Source organism: Falco cherrug, chromosome 13 (assembly GCF_023634085.1).
Source record: "Falco cherrug isolate bFalChe1 chromosome 13, bFalChe1.pri, whole genome shotgun sequence".
Taxonomy (NCBI): domain Eukaryota; kingdom Metazoa; phylum Chordata; class Aves; order Falconiformes; family Falconidae; genus Falco; species Falco cherrug.
In genome coordinates, this window is record NC_073709.1 from 31,207,405 (window position 1) to 31,224,914 (window position 17,510).

Sequence of the window (17,510 nt, forward strand, 5' to 3'; positions counted from 1 at the left end):
AAAAAACCAAAAATCACCCTTGTCCTAAGTATCTCACTTGGCCACAATCACAGGGCTCAGGATGAGACAATTCCTGCAGTAAGGAAAATGATACCCGTCAGTCTGGATGATCTCTGACTTCTCAGCTGTCAGGGGAATTAAGTGCCTCCAGAAAAGGACAATGCTAAGGGACAAGTACTCTGGATCATTTCTGAATGGATGATACTGGGCTCTAATTGTAATGTTCAGCAACCTCATTTCATAAGAGTTGGCTCCTTTCCACATTGCTAGCTGCCTTTTGCTGCCTAATTTAGGTAAAATGAATTAGTGATTCTTGTATCTTGGTAGATATAGCCTGCTGTAGGCTCCCTGACTCAAGGGGAGGGGAGTGGGTATAGAAGAGAAAGAAAAGTAGAAGCCAAGAGCAGACTGTTAGCTGTCTTGCAGAGAGCATATGACTATGTGGTACACCCAAGTCATAGGTAATACATAGGTAATTGACAGGAAGGCACGATGAAAGCTTGCGTTCCTTCCAGACCCTGTAGCCATGTTATTCCTGGGCTGGACAAAGAGGATATCAGTCTTCAGGACTGTCAGTCTAGCAGTAAATTTACACACAATTAAAAATCTATCATGTGTATTGTGGTTTTTTTGAGAAGTACCACAGAGCAGGCTGCAGGATTTCAACCCTCTTTTTGAGGGTCAGAGATGCCTTCCAAGTTACTAGAAATGCCTGGGGAAATGAAATTCTCTGTCAGGTGGACCATTAGGTAGTTGAGAAGATTGAACAGGTCAAAGAAAATAAAATAATGACTTTATCAAGTAATTATTGGATTGAGGGGATTTCACAAGATGTTCTCACCTTCAGTGTTATCCAGGATCCCATGACCTGTTGGTTGAGAGGATGGCAATTCAGTAATCTGAAGTGGGTTTTGTTTTCTTTTTCTCTAGGATCTGCTTCTGGCTCAAAAATGGCTCTGGAGGGTTCCTTCAGCTGCTGGAATGGGACGGCCATCGGGCTGGGGCAGGCATGTGACTTCATCAGGGACTGCGCCGAGGGAGAAGATGAGGGAGATATGTGCAGTGAGTAATCCAAAGCCCTAGGCTGCATCTTCCTTTTCCAAAAATATTGGTTGTTTTGAATTTTAATGCCTAAGACTTTAGCTCTAATAGACTAATTTGATACTATCAAAAGACCAGTATCCTCCATAACACATGCAGTTTCTCTGGATGTCTGCCTAGAGCAGACCATTTGATATGTTCCTGTACTCATCTGCATTAGTTCTGCAGCAGATTCTTAAGATGCTCTTAGCGCTTCATCTCTTCCAAACTCCTGATCAAAAAACCAAAGGAAGTACAGCCTGAATAGCTAGGTGCCTTACAGAATTACAAAATGTGTGGTTTGTTAAGAGGCTTTAATCAAAATGTAGCATAGCATGTGGCAGAAGGGAGAGGAAGGAGAAAACTTCTAAGATGAAAAATGAGAAGAGCCAGTAGCTTGCCTTTGACCAGCTCCTGTGTCTTGTACTCCCTCTGGTTTTCTATCCTCTCTTCAGCAGTCAGTAGTCTAATAACATACAGCAGAAGACAGATAGCAGCCTGAGTTTTCTGAAAACTTCCTGTGCCTGAATACTTTGTAATTGTGCTGTGTAACCTAGATACTTTAGGAACTTCCTTTAACCGTCTTGAAGATGCCTTACCTCTCTTCCTGTACCTCTGCATGTTCTACCTCCAGCATCTTCCCCTTTGCCAGTCTACAGACAGTTAGAAGTCAGTCGTATGGTTATCTGCATGGCAAATATATCAAGCAAAATAATCATCGAGAGTTCGTTTACTAGTTTAAAGTGTATGTGTCACAGCTGATCTAGCCTGTGGACTTTTGTTGACAGAGCTGTATTGATTTGGTATGCAAAAAACGTGTTCCCTGTCCAAAATACCAGTACCAGCAAAAGCCTTTGGAATAGAAAAGGCAATTATTCTCAGTTTAGTTTTCACATGTTGCAGCTAGAGCAGGGGAGAATCTGGGTAAGGCAATTCAAATAAGCTGTGTTGACAGAGGTAATGTGCACACTAACAGACTTTTGCTGTTTCTATCATAAACTTAAGAGTGACACACGTCATCTAGCAAATTCCAGTTCTTTGCTGCCAATAAAGAAATAAAGTACCAGATTTTACTGGTGTGGAGAACAGTGGTTTTACCTGAGATCATCCAGTAAGCTAGTTAAAAGCTTGAAATGATACACTTCTCCATCACATTAGACATTGTTACATATATATTTGAAATTATATCCATTAACAACACAGTGAATATTAAATTCACTTTCATAGGAACAGTGTCATCACTGCAGCCTTGCAGCTCCTTAGAACCAGTAATGTTCCATATTAGAAGTACTGGAACCTTTTTGCCTAAGAGCTTTAAAACAGCTCTAAAACCTCATGATGCTATTTCTGTTGTGTTCTACACTTTAATTAAAGAAAACTAGTAAATTATGATAATGAGTAGGTTGAATGCATTTTCATTTCATTGGAAGCAGAGAAGCATATTATTTACCATTAACTATATGTCCTGTTGTATCTGTCTACTATAAATGGCTCTGCCTTGTGAGGGTAATCCTGTCTATACCAGCGGGAGCAGCAGAGCTGTTCATGGATGCAGACTGAGTACCACCAGAGGGTGGGGTAGGTCCAGAGAAAGATGCTTACCTGTTGTTTTCAAACATTGGGTGCACCTGTGGCTGGTGTCAGTCCATACTCGCATATCAGGAAGCTGGCTCTGCTTCTGCCCCTAGCTGCCACCCCGTATCCCATGGTGAGCCGGCTGATAAAGTGACCAGTCCCCCTCTCACATACATCATCCGCAGAGGCTGGGTTGGTAGCCTTTTCTCCCTCCATGCAGCATTCATCCGTAGCTACTTGCGCAAAGCAGTATAGCTCTTACCGTTGTGTCAGCAAAGAATCTGCTGAGAATGTAAATGAGAAAATGCGAAAAGCAGAAGACATTTAACTGCCTGTTTAGCAGTGTCACTCCCTGGCTTCAGGAGAAGACCACATGGCTTGTATTCGACCACAGGTACCAGGAATGAGTGTTTTTACTCCCAGCCAAAAGCCCCAAAAAGCACCATCTTCCACCCAAGCAACAAAAAAGGCTGGCTTGCCTTAGCAAGGGCTGAGCTTGTGGGTATGTCTGCTTAGCCACTTACAAGCCTGCTCAGTTCTATGGCTGATTTCTCTGCTTTTGCCTCTTTACTGTGTTGACTATTTTTGGCATAAGACTTCTTACACAAAACAGAGAAATGATCTAATGTTTTGGATGTCAGTTACTACATCTGCATGGCAGCCTAACACAAAACATATGTCATCTTTCAGCATTTGAGTTGTCATTTTACTCCTGAGCAACACGGATGTTTTCATCAGTTTTTTGCAAGTGTGGCAAAAAGTGATTCAAATAGATAAAGCAGAGAAAGGGGGTTCCCAAATGCTTCTGCTTATATAAAAGAGCTGTCAGAAAAAGATGTAGCTGTGCGCAAAATTGAGGGGAGAGCTTTTAAAATTACCATTAACCAAAGTCTTCTATCTTTGAGCTTCAAGGAAGTATTGGGTTGTGGGGTTTTTTCCTTTCACAGTCTTTTAGCTGTGCAGTTACCAATTCTTTTTTTTTTTTTTTCCTTTTTCTTACTATTCATTTGATTTTTGTTCCTTTCTTAGCTCAAAACAAAATCTCCCTAATGCCTGCTGTTTGTTAACATCTCTTTACTTATTAATGGCCAATGAAATGTCACGGTGCTTGTTCTGCATGCAATCAATTAGTCTGTGTAGAGTGTAAAATCAGAGAGGGATGACCCCTAGAGAAAAGCATGTTGCTGTTTGAGTCATAATCAAATATTCTTGCAGGAGCGAAAGACAGCTTCAAAGAGGCAGATGCGGAATTAGATGCCGAACTGTGTTGATTTGGGATCAGACGTACAGATTTAACAGGCTGATGGAAGTGCCACACTGCAAGATACTTTGCAGAAGCACACTTTGCAGACACCTGTTAAGTCTTCAGATGGTTGCAGTCTTTTGTCTCTGTTAGTGAATTCAAGCTTTTATGGATTATAACTTATTGCAAAAGAATAACATTTTCCGTCTTATTGTAGTAGTCACATATGTGATATCCCTGGTATGGTATAAGACAGAGATGAAAACTCAAATCATTTATTAATACAGATTGGCAGAGCTGTGGTTTACAAAAAGGGAGGATTTGTTTCAGTAGTTTTCTACTTCTCTTTTTAGTTAATGATAGCTTGGATTTTGGTTCAGTAATCTTATGTTGCAGGGCAGCAAGTCTGGGCAAAAAATAAAAATTTTACTTAAAAGAAAAAGGTGCATATACTTTTGGCTAGTCCAAAATTATTTTACTTTCTTTCTCAAATTCACACACAAAAAAAAAATCAGCCTGGGAAAATACTGGTTAATCAGTCAAAGTGTGTTAAGAAAGTAATGGCTATATGAAAAAAAAAAAAACAACAATATAAAAAATTAAAAAGAATGGAGGTCCTGATAGTATATTTATTATCTAGAGACCAAGAACTTAGAGGATTCACCCAGGACTGATTCTTTCTTCTGCCTAAGCGAATTTGAACCCATATTTCCTATTTCCATGCAGAATTTCTAAGGTTGTGGTCTGGAGTTCTGGTCTAATTCAGAAGAAAATGATCACTCAAGTCTTTCCAGGGGTGCTCTTCCACATTTTATAAATTTTACCTGGAATGGGGATTGAAAGTAATGTCCTCCATCTTTCAAATCAATCTCATAACGACTGGGTTGTAAGGGTAATTTTCACTCTTTGCCTCATTGGATATTTAAGGATGTTGAACACATTACCAGTTGAGATAAGGAGGCCTAGTCTCTGGTTCATGAAAGGAGAGACTCAGGCTGTCCTGTGTGGTTGGGGGAGCACGCATCTGTCAAAATACCAGATGGCAGCTAGGGTAGGAACCTATAAAACTTGAATTTGTAATAACATGAGCAAGTGACCAAAAAAGCATAGATAATTAATTCTGCAGGGGCCAGTTTACTTTCCAGGCAAAAATGCATGAAGAAACCACTGGATTAATTTATATCCTAGTGATAGATAGAGCCCAGCAGTTTCCCTGCAAGCAAAATGGTGAAATAGCAACCTGTTGCCATGCTGGGCTCTCTTAAGGTTCCTGTCTTGCATACACTAATCCTTTTGCCCCTTTCTTGATCAAAAGCTGTACTTACAGCAACAAATTGTAACCCCTGGCAGTTCTGAGTTCAGCAAAGCCTTCTGGCTTTAAAGGGTAACTCTTTGTCAACTTTTGAAAAGTATTTTCCCTTTTTATGCTTCATTTTTGGTAGGATTTGGCTGACCACTTTGCTAGCGTAGAGGCAGCCCTTGAAAAAAGCTCATGTTTAAGATTTATGTGCTTCTTTAAATTGTTTGAATAGCTGATCCATTTGGCTTCTGAGATTTCCTCCTAAATTTGATAAAGGTTCACACATACCAGAGTAGTCTTTTATGTTATGTTTGTCTCCTTTATAATACCAGTCTGAAATTTCATCCAAAATTTTAAACTGTAGTATCTGGTTGATTTAAACCTAGTGTTGAATCAAGAGCCTGCTCCATCTGCTTCATATATCATTCCAGTTGCTAATTTTTTCTTGCTATTAAAGGATGAAAAATCTGAGTTAACAAAAAAAAATAATATTTGAACCTATGTAGAATTTGCTTGAATGGTAATTCATTCTGAAGACTTGAAAATAATTTGCTTAGAAACAAGTTTAACATCCTACAGCTTTTCTCTACCTTGTCGCTCAGAGAGTGTCTTACATTCTTACAGTGCTCCAGTCTCACTGGATTACTCTATTCTCCATACCATTTCTACAGGCTGCCTCTTAATCTTAGTAAGGTCTAAATCTTTTGATATTTTTGTCACTAATGATAATATTCAACATGGCAGGTTCCAATAGGCGTAACTCCTGCCTCCTCATTTACTTGATTTTCCAATGAAGTCAGATTAGTTTTCCCTCATCAGCGCAGTGTCTGCACTAAGTGAGTTTGAATTACAAACATTCAGAAAATCGAGAAGTACACATCGAAGGGAAGCGCTAGCCAAAGAGGTCTTTGTGGAATAGCAATACTTGGAATCGTAGGTGCTGTATGTATCCAAAGTAAGAAAGAGTAGCAGAGAAAATGTATCCAAAGTGCATGGGACATCTGAAAATTCATAAAAAATTAATTTGTGGAGGAGGAATGAAATTTTCTGGGAAAGTAATAGCTTCTTATTGATGCCCTTCTTCATCAGCAGTGAGCTTTTTCTGGCCTCCAGGCAGGGATTGCTGCTTAGATGACTCCTCCTGCCGCTCTGACTTGTTTACATCATCCTAGATAGCGTATGGCCGTGAAATGAATTCAGTTGGACACCGAGCCAAGCTGTTTCAGTAGGAATTCAGGACACATTATAATTTGTCATTTTCTTTGGATCCCAGCCTCAGTCTGCACAATGAAATATAATCAAGTTCTGTAGAGGAGTAAAACACAAGGAAGCAACTCTCTGCTTAACGGCTTCATATTTAAAGACCAGGCTGAATGAATTTGGAGATTTTTAAAAGGAAAAACTTGGAAAAGCCTTAACTCCAGTACAAGTTTTGATCTTTTCATAACAGATTTGGGTGCTTGAAGAAAATAGCAGTAAAACATGGCTCTCACCTCCATGTCAGGTTCCAAGTGCAAATTTGGCCCTACTAAAAAGCCAGAGATGTAAGATTTGTTTCAGTTTCCTCTATGAAGTGAGTTATGATTCAAGCTTCTAGAAAACCAAGTATTTCTGGTCTAGGTGCTGCAGTTGCGGTGTTCCCCAGCTGTTTTCTCAGGGTAAACCAAGGAGCGGGTGCATCTGCCACTGACAGTGACTTGCCTTTTGAGGTGTGCAAGTCAGAGCTGAGGCCCTGTGAGCAGGTATTTGGTTGACCTGCAATCTCAGCCAGGAGCTCTACCGATATTTAGATATTTTGAGTGATCTCCAGTTTGAGTACTGGAGCCTCAGTGTCTGACAGAAATTTTATAGCTAGAAAATTTCAGAGGGAAAAATTTTTGATAGTTACAACAAAATCTGAATTTAGGAGCCTCCTTTTCTCACTAGAGAAGCTAATGAAATTGCCAGTGTCACCCAACCAGCAGGTTCTCTTGCTTTGCGAGTTTGTAGTCTGTCCTACATTTTGTAAGTGAAGAAATTTTTACTCTGATTTTAATAAGCAGTTGAAATGGAAAACTGATATCCTGGATATGGAAGTTTATGATATTTTTACCTTGTACTTTTAAACAGTTTTCTTGTATAATTTTCCTTTCTTTCAAAAAAAAGAAGGAAAAAACCCGAACAACCCACAACAAAACCCCCCAAAATTGATTTAAGGCAAGTTTAGGGGAACAGAGAAGGAGAAAACAAAGATGGGCTAAACTGTTTTTTAGTACAGATTTGAGTACGCAGTCCTGTAAAACTGTGAGAAGTCAAGAATATCACCATCCCTTTTACAGCTACATCTGTTTGTTACAGCAGTTTTTCCAGTTTATTGGAAGAAGGACCACCCCCACTGAGCAAGCGTGTTCAGGGGCTTTGCACTGCCAACCCCAAGGACTGTTTAGTCTGTATAGCAGGGTAAAATGACTGGTTGCTCTTCTTTAATACCTAATGTAACTCTGTAATAAAAGGGCCCCTTTTCCACTCAGCCTAGCTCTGTGCTCTACCCTTTTCCCCATAAGACCCAGTTTGTGCCCTTTGATTACCAGGAAGCCTTCTGGTACCTGGCAGGGCTGTCAGCTGCACCCTGGGCACAGAGTCTGTATTAAGGATCAGGGGTGATTCACTGAAAGTGAAAATCATGCTGTAGTTGTAGTGATTTTGGGTGGCATTTTACAAGGTCCCTTTTCTGCCAATATTACTTAGTAAGTTCAGAATCTGTCCACATGCTGGAGAAGTGCAAAGGTAGAACTAGAGAGCAGTAGAAACTAGGGAGGAGAGAGGGAGGCTTTATTGAGGCTGGTGGGGAAAAATATTTCATGAGTTTTGAAATAAATGAGTGATTCATGGCCAAGTAGATGTTGTTTATGTATGGCAATATAAGTATATGGATCAGGGCAAAAGGAGTAGTACTTTGCACCCTTTGTAAGAACTTGCAATGTAGGTAGGAGAAGGAGATGGAAGGTAAGAGTTACCTTCTGCTTTGAATGAGATGACTATTACTTTAAAACTAGTTAATTTAAAGGCAAAAAGCTAGTGTATCTTTATTGTTCGCAGCTGGAAACTTGCCCGAAATCCTAAGCCAGTGACAGAATGAGTGGGCTTCAAAACCTGGAAGTATGGCTTAAAATAAACTATCCTCTTTTTGTCCATTCATCTCGCCAAACAGATTCACAGGTGCAAAAACTGTGCAAAAAGAGGCACAAAAGGATTCAGTGCTGTACCTGAGACTGCATCAGCACTCACAGAGAGGAGGTCATGTTGCTGAGCTGGGCTCACTAGAGACCCTAGACTGTGAGGGAGAGGAATCATGTTAGGAACTTACCCCTCTCCAACATTTTGTTCTGTGGGGCTGCGGAACAGTGTTTAGGAAAGCCATCTCCAAGATGCAAATTTGAGTGGGTTTATACCCGTGGAGCTGTAGAGACCAAGTATTTAGGAGACCCCCTTAGTGTATACAGAGATGTGTCCTTTCACTGGGGTTTGTCAAAGCATGGGGGATTCACTTAGTCGCAGCCTGGGGGGGTTGTTTCCCTTGCCACCACCTTCCCCGTGGTCAGGCACACACATGACTCCACACAAGGACAGAGTAGCTTTGGGGGTGCCTGCATGCCCTGGGTAAACTGGGTCAGAATAATCAATGCAGCTCCTCTGTGTGCCCAGGAGGCTCCTGCTCAGCTCACCTGGGTTCTTCTGTGTGTATGTGTGTCTTTCCCTCTTGCAGAAAAGCTTCCCTCTGGCTTTTACTGTTCATTTGAAGAAGAGGACTGTGGCTGGAGGCAGGGCTCCTCTGCATCCCATCCTTCTCCATGGCAAATTGGAAGCCCGGAGCACAACCGTTTTCCTTCAATAGAAGGTGTGTGACAGTAAATAGTAAGTGCATAGAATGAACAGCAGAGTGCAAAAAAGATACAAGATACACAAACAGTGGGGAGAGGGAATAAAACACAAGGCATGTTTTCCAGTGTACTTACATGCTCAGCCTCCAGTGGAGCAAAAGGCATCTCTCTACTGTAACTGCTTTGAGCAGAAGTCTGTCCTGCTCACTTCCTGTCTTGAGGGTGCAGAGCGGTACCCCAGGTCTCCAAGATTGACCAGATACAGAACTTGACCCTTTCTAAACAACTTCACACCAAGTGTTCATCTGCATGACCCTCCTCCATACTGAGCTGGTTTTTTCTTTGTTTTTCCTATTTACTTCCTCTGCTTCTCAGTACTCCTTTTTCCCCTGCTCACGTCCTTGTTTTCCTTCTCTTTGCTCCATTATCCCTCGAGATGTCCACTTCTATGTATAATTGCTGTGTACTTTGTTCCCCTACCCAAATCCCAGTTGTTCGTTTCTAATCCTTCTCATACAAACCAGTGAAGGTTTATACTTTGGGCACTGAACTACTGCTGGTTAAGTTTTGGCAAACAGGCTACCTGCCAGGATAAGCTTTTTCCTAGCGCAGTAATGTGAATCGTTGGAGGCTTTTGTTGCTGAGACACAGGGCATCTAAAGTGATACAGTAATAACAGCAGAGTTAATCGTGTATAATCTCAATATTGCTTTAGATCCAGAGTTAAACATGAAGAGTGAGATTCTCTACTTTGGCATGAACTGGTGTAGGCTACAGTGCAGCTATTCTGGTTTATGTCATCTGATGGCTTAGCCCACAGTGTCACAGACCACAAACTGATGAAGGCATAGGCAGCACAGCAAAGAGCCAGAAAGAGAGGGTACTGTGGGGAGCTGGCAAGTGCTGCCGATTCACTATTTGTCTTATGCTGCAGAGGCAATTTCAGTGAAAGCCCAAATAACTGGGCTCTAAGCAGCAGTATTCTCCTGAGCTGGAGGGCAGAGCTGAAATAGTGCAAATACACACCTTTTCATGCAGAGCTGCCAAGGAAAAACCCTAGTGTTATTACTGCCTGTGTTCCTCCTGTTACAACAACTAAAGGAGCAAAGAGGCCTCCAGCTGCGTTACTCTGGTGGTGTTTTGCCATAGCTGTATTTTGGTTTGGTTTTGACCGAGATAAATATTCTCTTCCAAGTTACTTTTAATTCATAAAAGATAAATTTTTGCTGTTCAGCCTTGCAATGAGGATAAATTTGACGTCATGGTGCAACAGAAGATAGGTGTAGGGGGAAGGCAGACAGACTCCTTCCATGTGTTTCCCAAATATGTTTGTTGGGTAGGTGAAGCTGCATCCCTAATAAATTGAAAAAGCATTCTGCTGTAATAGGAGCCAGGTGACATAGGTTCGGGGAGGTTTCACAAACCCTGAAACCAGAAGGGGAGTGCTGCAGTTTGACCTTCTTCCTCTCTTTTATCCAGGTTCTGTGCTCCTCCTTAACACCAGCAAAGCACCAGCAGTAACAAACACTGTCATGACCAGCACTGCATTTCCAGCTCCTTTGAGGAACTCCCCCTGCGAGGCAAGTCATGTTTTCTTTCCTTCTGCGATTTACAGAGCTTTTTTGTGTGTCTCACTCTGGTTTTCAAATATAGGCACTAGGTCAATAGCACAGCAACCGCTTTCTCTGATGGCTTATCTATAAAATATAATTATTTAATGCCCCTGTGTGCAGGGGAAAGATATGCTTATCTGCTTGAAATGCCACCAAATGTGCTCTGAAAAGCTTGGTGTATCCTGTCCTCATTCTATGGCCTTACATGATATATTACAATCTTCATAATTAGGTGTATGTGCTCTAGGGGTAGGGCAGCCAGCATTACATACACACAAAGAGGAAGAAGCTTACTGCATGAACCAACATTGTGTTTGCAAGATCCAAGAAAGAATAGGCTTCGGGACTGTTCCCAAGCTGCTCAGTAAATATGGTGCATGCTTTCCTCGTATAGCTGGGATCCGAGCTAGCAGGTCTTCATCACGCTGCACATCAAACCTACCAAGCCTCATGCAGGCCTTGTTCATAGGAGCACTGAAGTAAGCAGCAGCAGAGATAAAGTCGTGTAAGAATGGAACCAGCTTCACAGGTTTGTATTCAAGCAGAAAAGCTATTGACAGTCGTAAGACATCAACTTAAGCAAGGATATCAAGGCTTGCCAGGCAACCTTGCACGTGGTTGTCATTTCTGAGTCAGTTGTACGTAACCCTAAAACTGCACCTTACAGAAAGATGACCTGCCTGCATCTTTTTACTTTAGTCTGTAGCTTCACAGATTATCTTATCACTGATAGGATTTATTTGTGACTTACGACTTTGAACCGTGGCTAGTGACTTAGAGCGTTTCACATCTTGAATGGTCACCCTGAAATGTCATGTCAGTGCCTGGATCTTGGAGCGGAGGGATTTGAGAAAATTGATCCCAGCAAAGCACAGTTTGTTGTTTGCTGGTTGAGCACTGAACAGACAAAAGAATCAGATTCTCCCTGTTCCAGTGATCTTAAAATGCAGAAAGGCCAAGAAGGGATGCATTAGAAAGTCCTCTGGAATGAAAGTACATAGAAGATGGAGTTTCTTTGGCTTACAGTTTGGTTTGGTTCACTTCTGTTGGATATCTCAGTTCATACAGCAAAGTATATCTGGTTTTGCTTGCTTGATATATTCATGTCGTCTTCCTTTAGGAAATACATTCCACCTTGTTTTCCCTCCCTTCTGTGACAAAGGCATATGCAGGTTCTGAATATTTTAAGACCTTGTTCTGCTGTGGACCAGCAAGAGCGAGTGTTTTTCATAATCCACCTGACACAGGAATCAGAGTGAATGATTTCCCAATATGTGTATATTTTTTTTTCTTGTGTATACAACAGTGCAAATAATTAAACTTGCCATCGGGGGAGAAGCTGCCATGTATTTCATCTGCTCACATGCCATCCCACCTCCGTCACTCCCCTTGGCACTTAAAAGGCATCCGGACGCATCCAGCATTGCAGCTGTCGGTAATAAAGAGTGAAGGAGTTTGGCAAGGGTTTTGTCTCTTGCCTTTTCATATAGTGTCAAAGCTTCTCTTCTCAATGAGCCCCTGGTGGCTTCAAATTCTATTTTACTGGAACAGTCTGTCTGTGAGCAGAATAATTTAATTCTACTTTTCAGCGCAACACAAGAGGAGAAAGGAGATAGTCCCCCCTATGCACTTACTCCTCCAATAGTTGCCAACAAACTTCCTTATAGTGGAATTACAGTCAGAAAAGAGGTTGTGAAAATACCGTAATGCTGTCCTGTATTTATTCACCCTCAATCACTTCCCAGTTGAACTGGCTCAGGTTCAGGCATTAAAAGATGAGTTTTCTTCTACCTGTCGCTGCTGACAGCTTCACCTGGCATGTCACAACCAGGACAGATTCTCTGGCAACTGAAATCCCACTGACAAAATTCACTCATGATTCATGTGACAAAGAGATCTCAGCAAGTGCGTGCAAATTAGACTCATTTATTCTTCCACAGTCAGAGCAAGCCATAAACCTGCCCTCCCTCTTGTATTTGATCCAGCTCACATAATCCTTTAGATATCTGCTTGCTCTCCTTGCATGTTCGCTTACCTAGTGGGTTGTTGTGACAGCTGGTTCCAGTACCCCAGAGAGATTCAGCTCAGATTCACATCCTGCACTAATATATATTAATGATGGAGGCCGTCTTTAAGCCTGTCATTTAACATCCTTCCTCCTCCTTTTTATGCTATGTCTACCCCAATATCAATGTGCCCAGCTCAGCTGAACTCCTGGGGGTGAGGCTGAGTGTTCTGCCCCACCTACCCAGCTCGCTCACCTCTCTTGGGTGGATGAGGTTACCCCTGCTCTGTGCAAGGGACCATATGCTGCAAGCCCTGAGAGCAACCAGGAAGCAACAACCACCCCCAGATTGCTGATCTTGACTCCTCGCTCTTCTCTCCCTGCTACGTGGAAGCTCTGGGGCACTACTAGACCCACTGTTTCACTGAAGCTACTATTTTTTCCCCTTATCTCTTAATTTGTTTTTATTTTATCCGGTGATATTAGACAATATCACCAACCATAGCAAATGCTGACACCCTGCTTTTTAGCTTTAGGTGTTCATAGCAATTAATTACTTCAACCTCAGCATAAGGAGCATTACCTGCTGCAGTGCTGTTTACCAGGCTGGAGGTTTTGGCCAGAATGTCCGTGGAACCAGGACTCAGTGTTGGTGAGGAAACAGTCAAGCAGTCCACAGTGAGTGCCAGCCACAAAGAGTTTGCTAATGCTTCAAGCTTGTTTTTTCTCCCTCAGCCTGTCTGCTTAATCTTCCACTGTGATGGACTGGTAATGAAGATGACTGAACAGTCTGAGAAAATAACTAACAGCCTGGAGATTTGCAGGGTGGCCTGGTCCAAACACCTTGCCTGCTGAAGTTCTGGGCAGCTGTTTGCAGCAGTGCTGATGCTAGCACTCGGAAACCCCAGAGCCTGGACGGTCTTTGGCATATGTATTACCGCCGAGTGCAGAATAAGTGCAGCCCTCCATCTTTGTGCTCGCTCCAGCCTGAGGTCGGTCATCAGGAGCATGCTGGGCTACTTACAGGCTGTGCTCCCCTATCATTTCCCACGCCCTGTGGGAGGCTTCTCATTAAATCAGAAAGGGAAAAACCAGCCTGACCTACTGTGTGCTGCCCCACATGCATCAAAAGATGAGGAGAGGGAAAAAAATGCATGCAGGAGATACTGAGCCTGTACTTTCCCACACATGTTTGGGATTGGCCCTAATGTGCCTTACACTTTGTGTATAGCTTTGTATTGTACTTTGCTCCTGTTTGTTTTGGGCAGCTTTATATTTTAATTTTCTTTGTTCTTCAGTGCTTTTGGCAGGTCAGCGTGTTAGTCAGTGATGCTGCCCTTTGTTCTTGGTTCAGTTAGTTTTTCTCTTTCTTTTTGTTGTTTTATTAAATCTTGGCTAGGGTATCCTGGCTTCAAAGAATCTCTCTTGTTTGCAGTCCAGGCAGTCTTTGTTATCTTTTTGCACATTTGGTAGAGTCCTTTCCCTATTGACCCCATTAACTGTGTGTTTAAAACCCAACTTATATGGAAGAGGGAAGCTGTGGGACTGTTGTGAAATCTTGGGGGAACGCAGGAAGTGGTACGCATTGTCCATGAAGAAATGCTCCATTACCCTGACACAGCCAGAAAGGGGAGATGCAACAAAAAGCTCGGGTAATGCTTCAGGAACCAAACTGAGTCACAGTAATCAAGAGTGAAATTCTTTTAACCCACATGTAAAAGTTCATTGGAAACAAAGCACGTGTAATTGAGCGTAGGAATGCATGTAAAGTGTGAAGAATTAGTCCAAACAGTGGCCTGATTTAAAGATAGAATTCATAGAGCTTGAGCAATAAAGCACAGCATTATTCACCCCTTCTCTTCACACTGTGATTCCCTTCCTCTGAGCAGGAATCAGTTGGCCTGCCCAAGGCCAAGAGAGCAAGCAGGATCATGGGGTGGTTCGACATTTTATCATTTTGAAGAAGAAATCCATATGCATGTCATTAGTAGCTCTACTGCTGCCTGGGAATCTGGGAAACCACATAGCAATTAAAGTCCAAGGGAAGTGCTGTCATCTCAGACATCAATCAAGGCAAAACTAAATTGCTTTGCCCCAGTTGATAGCCCCTAGGTGTGTACAGTTTCCAGACTATAATGGCCACCTACTTCTCGGTACTTTGCAAAGATGTCAGAGAGCTGATACAAGAGGGTAGCAGATAACCAGGGAGCACTCGCCTTACTGTGGAAGCTGGAGACTACATTCTGGCCCCCCATGTCTGGACAACAAGGCAGTCCCATCACCCTCAGTCCCAGCGTTGTTCCTGTACAAGTGCAGAGGCACGTACGTTGACTTGCTTTTCATTCCATTTATCAGTGATGCTCCCTGCTGTCTGCATCCTCAGGCTTTGAAGGATACTGTGGTGCCTGTACATCATGAGTCATACCTGTGTCTTTCCAAAACGTTTGGGCTTCTGTCATAAAAAGATGTAAGACCAGGTCCAGGACTGCTGCTTTCCGTGAGGGCTTGGCACAGTGTGCACCTGCCTGGGCAGCAGCGGTTGTATGTACCCTGCAAGGTTTTGCCTTGTGGCGGATTATGACCGTTACTTCTGTTTGGAAGTCACTGCAGAAACATGAACGGTCTGGACACTGATTTTTTAGAAAGGCTGAGCTTAGCTCAGCACAAGGGAATCTGTGATAGGCCTTATCGCTGTATCTGAGAAGTAAAAGCCACGCAAGCAGTTTTGGTGTCTGCTATAACAGAGAAAGAGAATAACAACAGAGGTGGTGGTGTCCAGGTGGTGATGAACTTGAAATCAGCCTTTACATATATCTTCACAAAAGAAGATGACTCTTTGCAAGAGGGACTGCCTTTTGATTGGGAACCAGATTATTTCATTTGTCTGTTAGAGCCTGGGTCAAACCCTTTAAAAGGGTATGGTTGTGGCTGAAAAACGATGAAAACAGATTCCAGTGGTAGTAAAAGAGCTTTGTGCTTTTGGCCATGTTTACAATAATGAAAATCTTTTTCTGATGCTATTTTGACATTTCAACTCGCTATTTCGTGAAAGCCAGCATCATGTTATGTAAGTACATACTAAACTGAGCTGGACTTCTTTTAAGCTTGAAATTACTTTTTGAACGTGAACATACTCTCTCTAGAAAATAAATATAATACGTTGATGTAAAACAGTATAGTTGAAGTTTACCCTCTCATTCTGGTTTATTGATAAAAAGATGTTTTCATCCTCTGTGGTTATTAATTCAGTTCCCTTTTCTATGCAAAGGTGTTGTGTTTTTTTAAAGCATGCAAATCAATAATATAAATCATTCCTTGAGCGCATTCTGAGCCCCATGCTGACACCTGCAGAGTGTGTCTTTTTTTCTCCTCTATTCCTTGAGCTTTAAATAACTTAGAAGGGTACATGGTAATAACATTGACTCAGAACATTTATGAGCATGAAAAATATATGCCTCTAGCACAGCGTTTCATGTGCTTTATTTTGCAGAATGTTGTTAGCATCCTTTTTTATTATTTTAAAGTGTTGTTTTTAAAATCTGTACAGTTTATTCACTGTTACCTGTCTTTATCTTATCTTGCTTCCTTTGCCACCTGGCTTCTGTGTCATTGTACTGGAGGATTTATGATATCTGAACTTTCTTGAAGGCCTGGTCACCCCATAGTGCTCTGGTAGCAAAATTATGAACTCTTTCTTTTTTGCTGTCATCTTTATTTTGTTTGTTTGTTTGTTTCCTGAAATGAAGGTGCTTTCATTAAGGTTTTGATTTTATGCAAATAGACTTAATCAAGAAATAACATGAGAATAAATAGCATGAGAATCTCTTCATATAAAATGCAAGCTTCTCTTGCCTGCCTAGGTATTTTAAAGCTATATGATCAGGTTGGTTGATTATAATTTTATCAGTTACATAAGGTTTTTGCTTACACATCCGAGTCCTAAGCAAAAGCAGAGGTGTCAGCAGACTACAAGGGAGACTGACCACACACCGTTGTTGATCTGGCTAAAAAACACAAGCAAGACCTTTTGGTCATCTTTCTTATTCATAGGAGTCCAAGTCTAAATTGCTGAGCAGTCCTAATAGATGTCTTCACTTGTACTGTTGTGTGCAACTATTTCTCATTTCTAGTTAAGAAAAATAGTATTGCCAATGTGATGAAATTCATGCCTCAAACATAGTTCATATTCATATACAAAACTTGCTGACACTTGGCAAAGGTATCCACAGCTATTGTCTAATTCTGTGTAAACTGTATTCCAACTTGCAGCTCCAGTTTCTCTTCAACGTTGAAGTGTTTTCCAGGCTTCTTTAATGCCTGGCGCACATTTACTGGGTCAGTACATTCACATCTGGAAACAAATTCTACAGTTTTCTGTCCAGAGAAAGAGTTATGTTTTTCAGAAAAATAATATTTTTTAAAATTTTTCTGTATTTCAAGAATCTGCACTTCCTGGTCAGGAAAATTTGGAGGAATTCCTTAGAGCAAGTGTTACAGGAGGAGGGCAACAGCTGGGGGCATGAGAACTAAGTAACGTGCTGTCTCACAAGATACAAGCCTGCGGTGCAGAGCTGGTGTGTGGGTAGTAAGATAGCCACCAGCGGGATCCCACTCCTGCAGTTCCTTGGCAGCAGGATGCCTGTAGGCTCTTCTCCATCTTTTTTAAAATACTGTACTCCAAGCCCTGTCTGAACTATGTTCATCTTTCCCCTTTTCTTTCGTTACTTGTGCTAAAGATGGACAACTAGCCTTTTCCTGCCAAATAGGACTGCAATGCTAATGGTCAGAGACATTGCCACTCAGAAAGGGAGGAAAAAGAAACAGCAACTCTCCT

General features: G+C 41.8%; 1 protein-coding gene across 1 annotated transcript in view; it reads left to right on the forward strand.

The window, feature by feature from the left end:
• ALK (ALK receptor tyrosine kinase) overlaps positions 1-17,510 on the forward strand; it is a 281,080-nt gene that overhangs the window by 204,474 nt on the left and 59,096 nt on the right. The window contains exons 6-8 of the mRNA XM_014277243.3: positions 931-1,062; positions 8,944-9,075; positions 10,538-10,638. Coding sequence (XP_014132718.2) covers positions 931-1,062; positions 8,944-9,075; positions 10,538-10,638 — 365 coding nt within the window. The remainder of the gene's footprint in view (positions 1-930; positions 1,063-8,943; positions 9,076-10,537; positions 10,639-17,510) is intronic.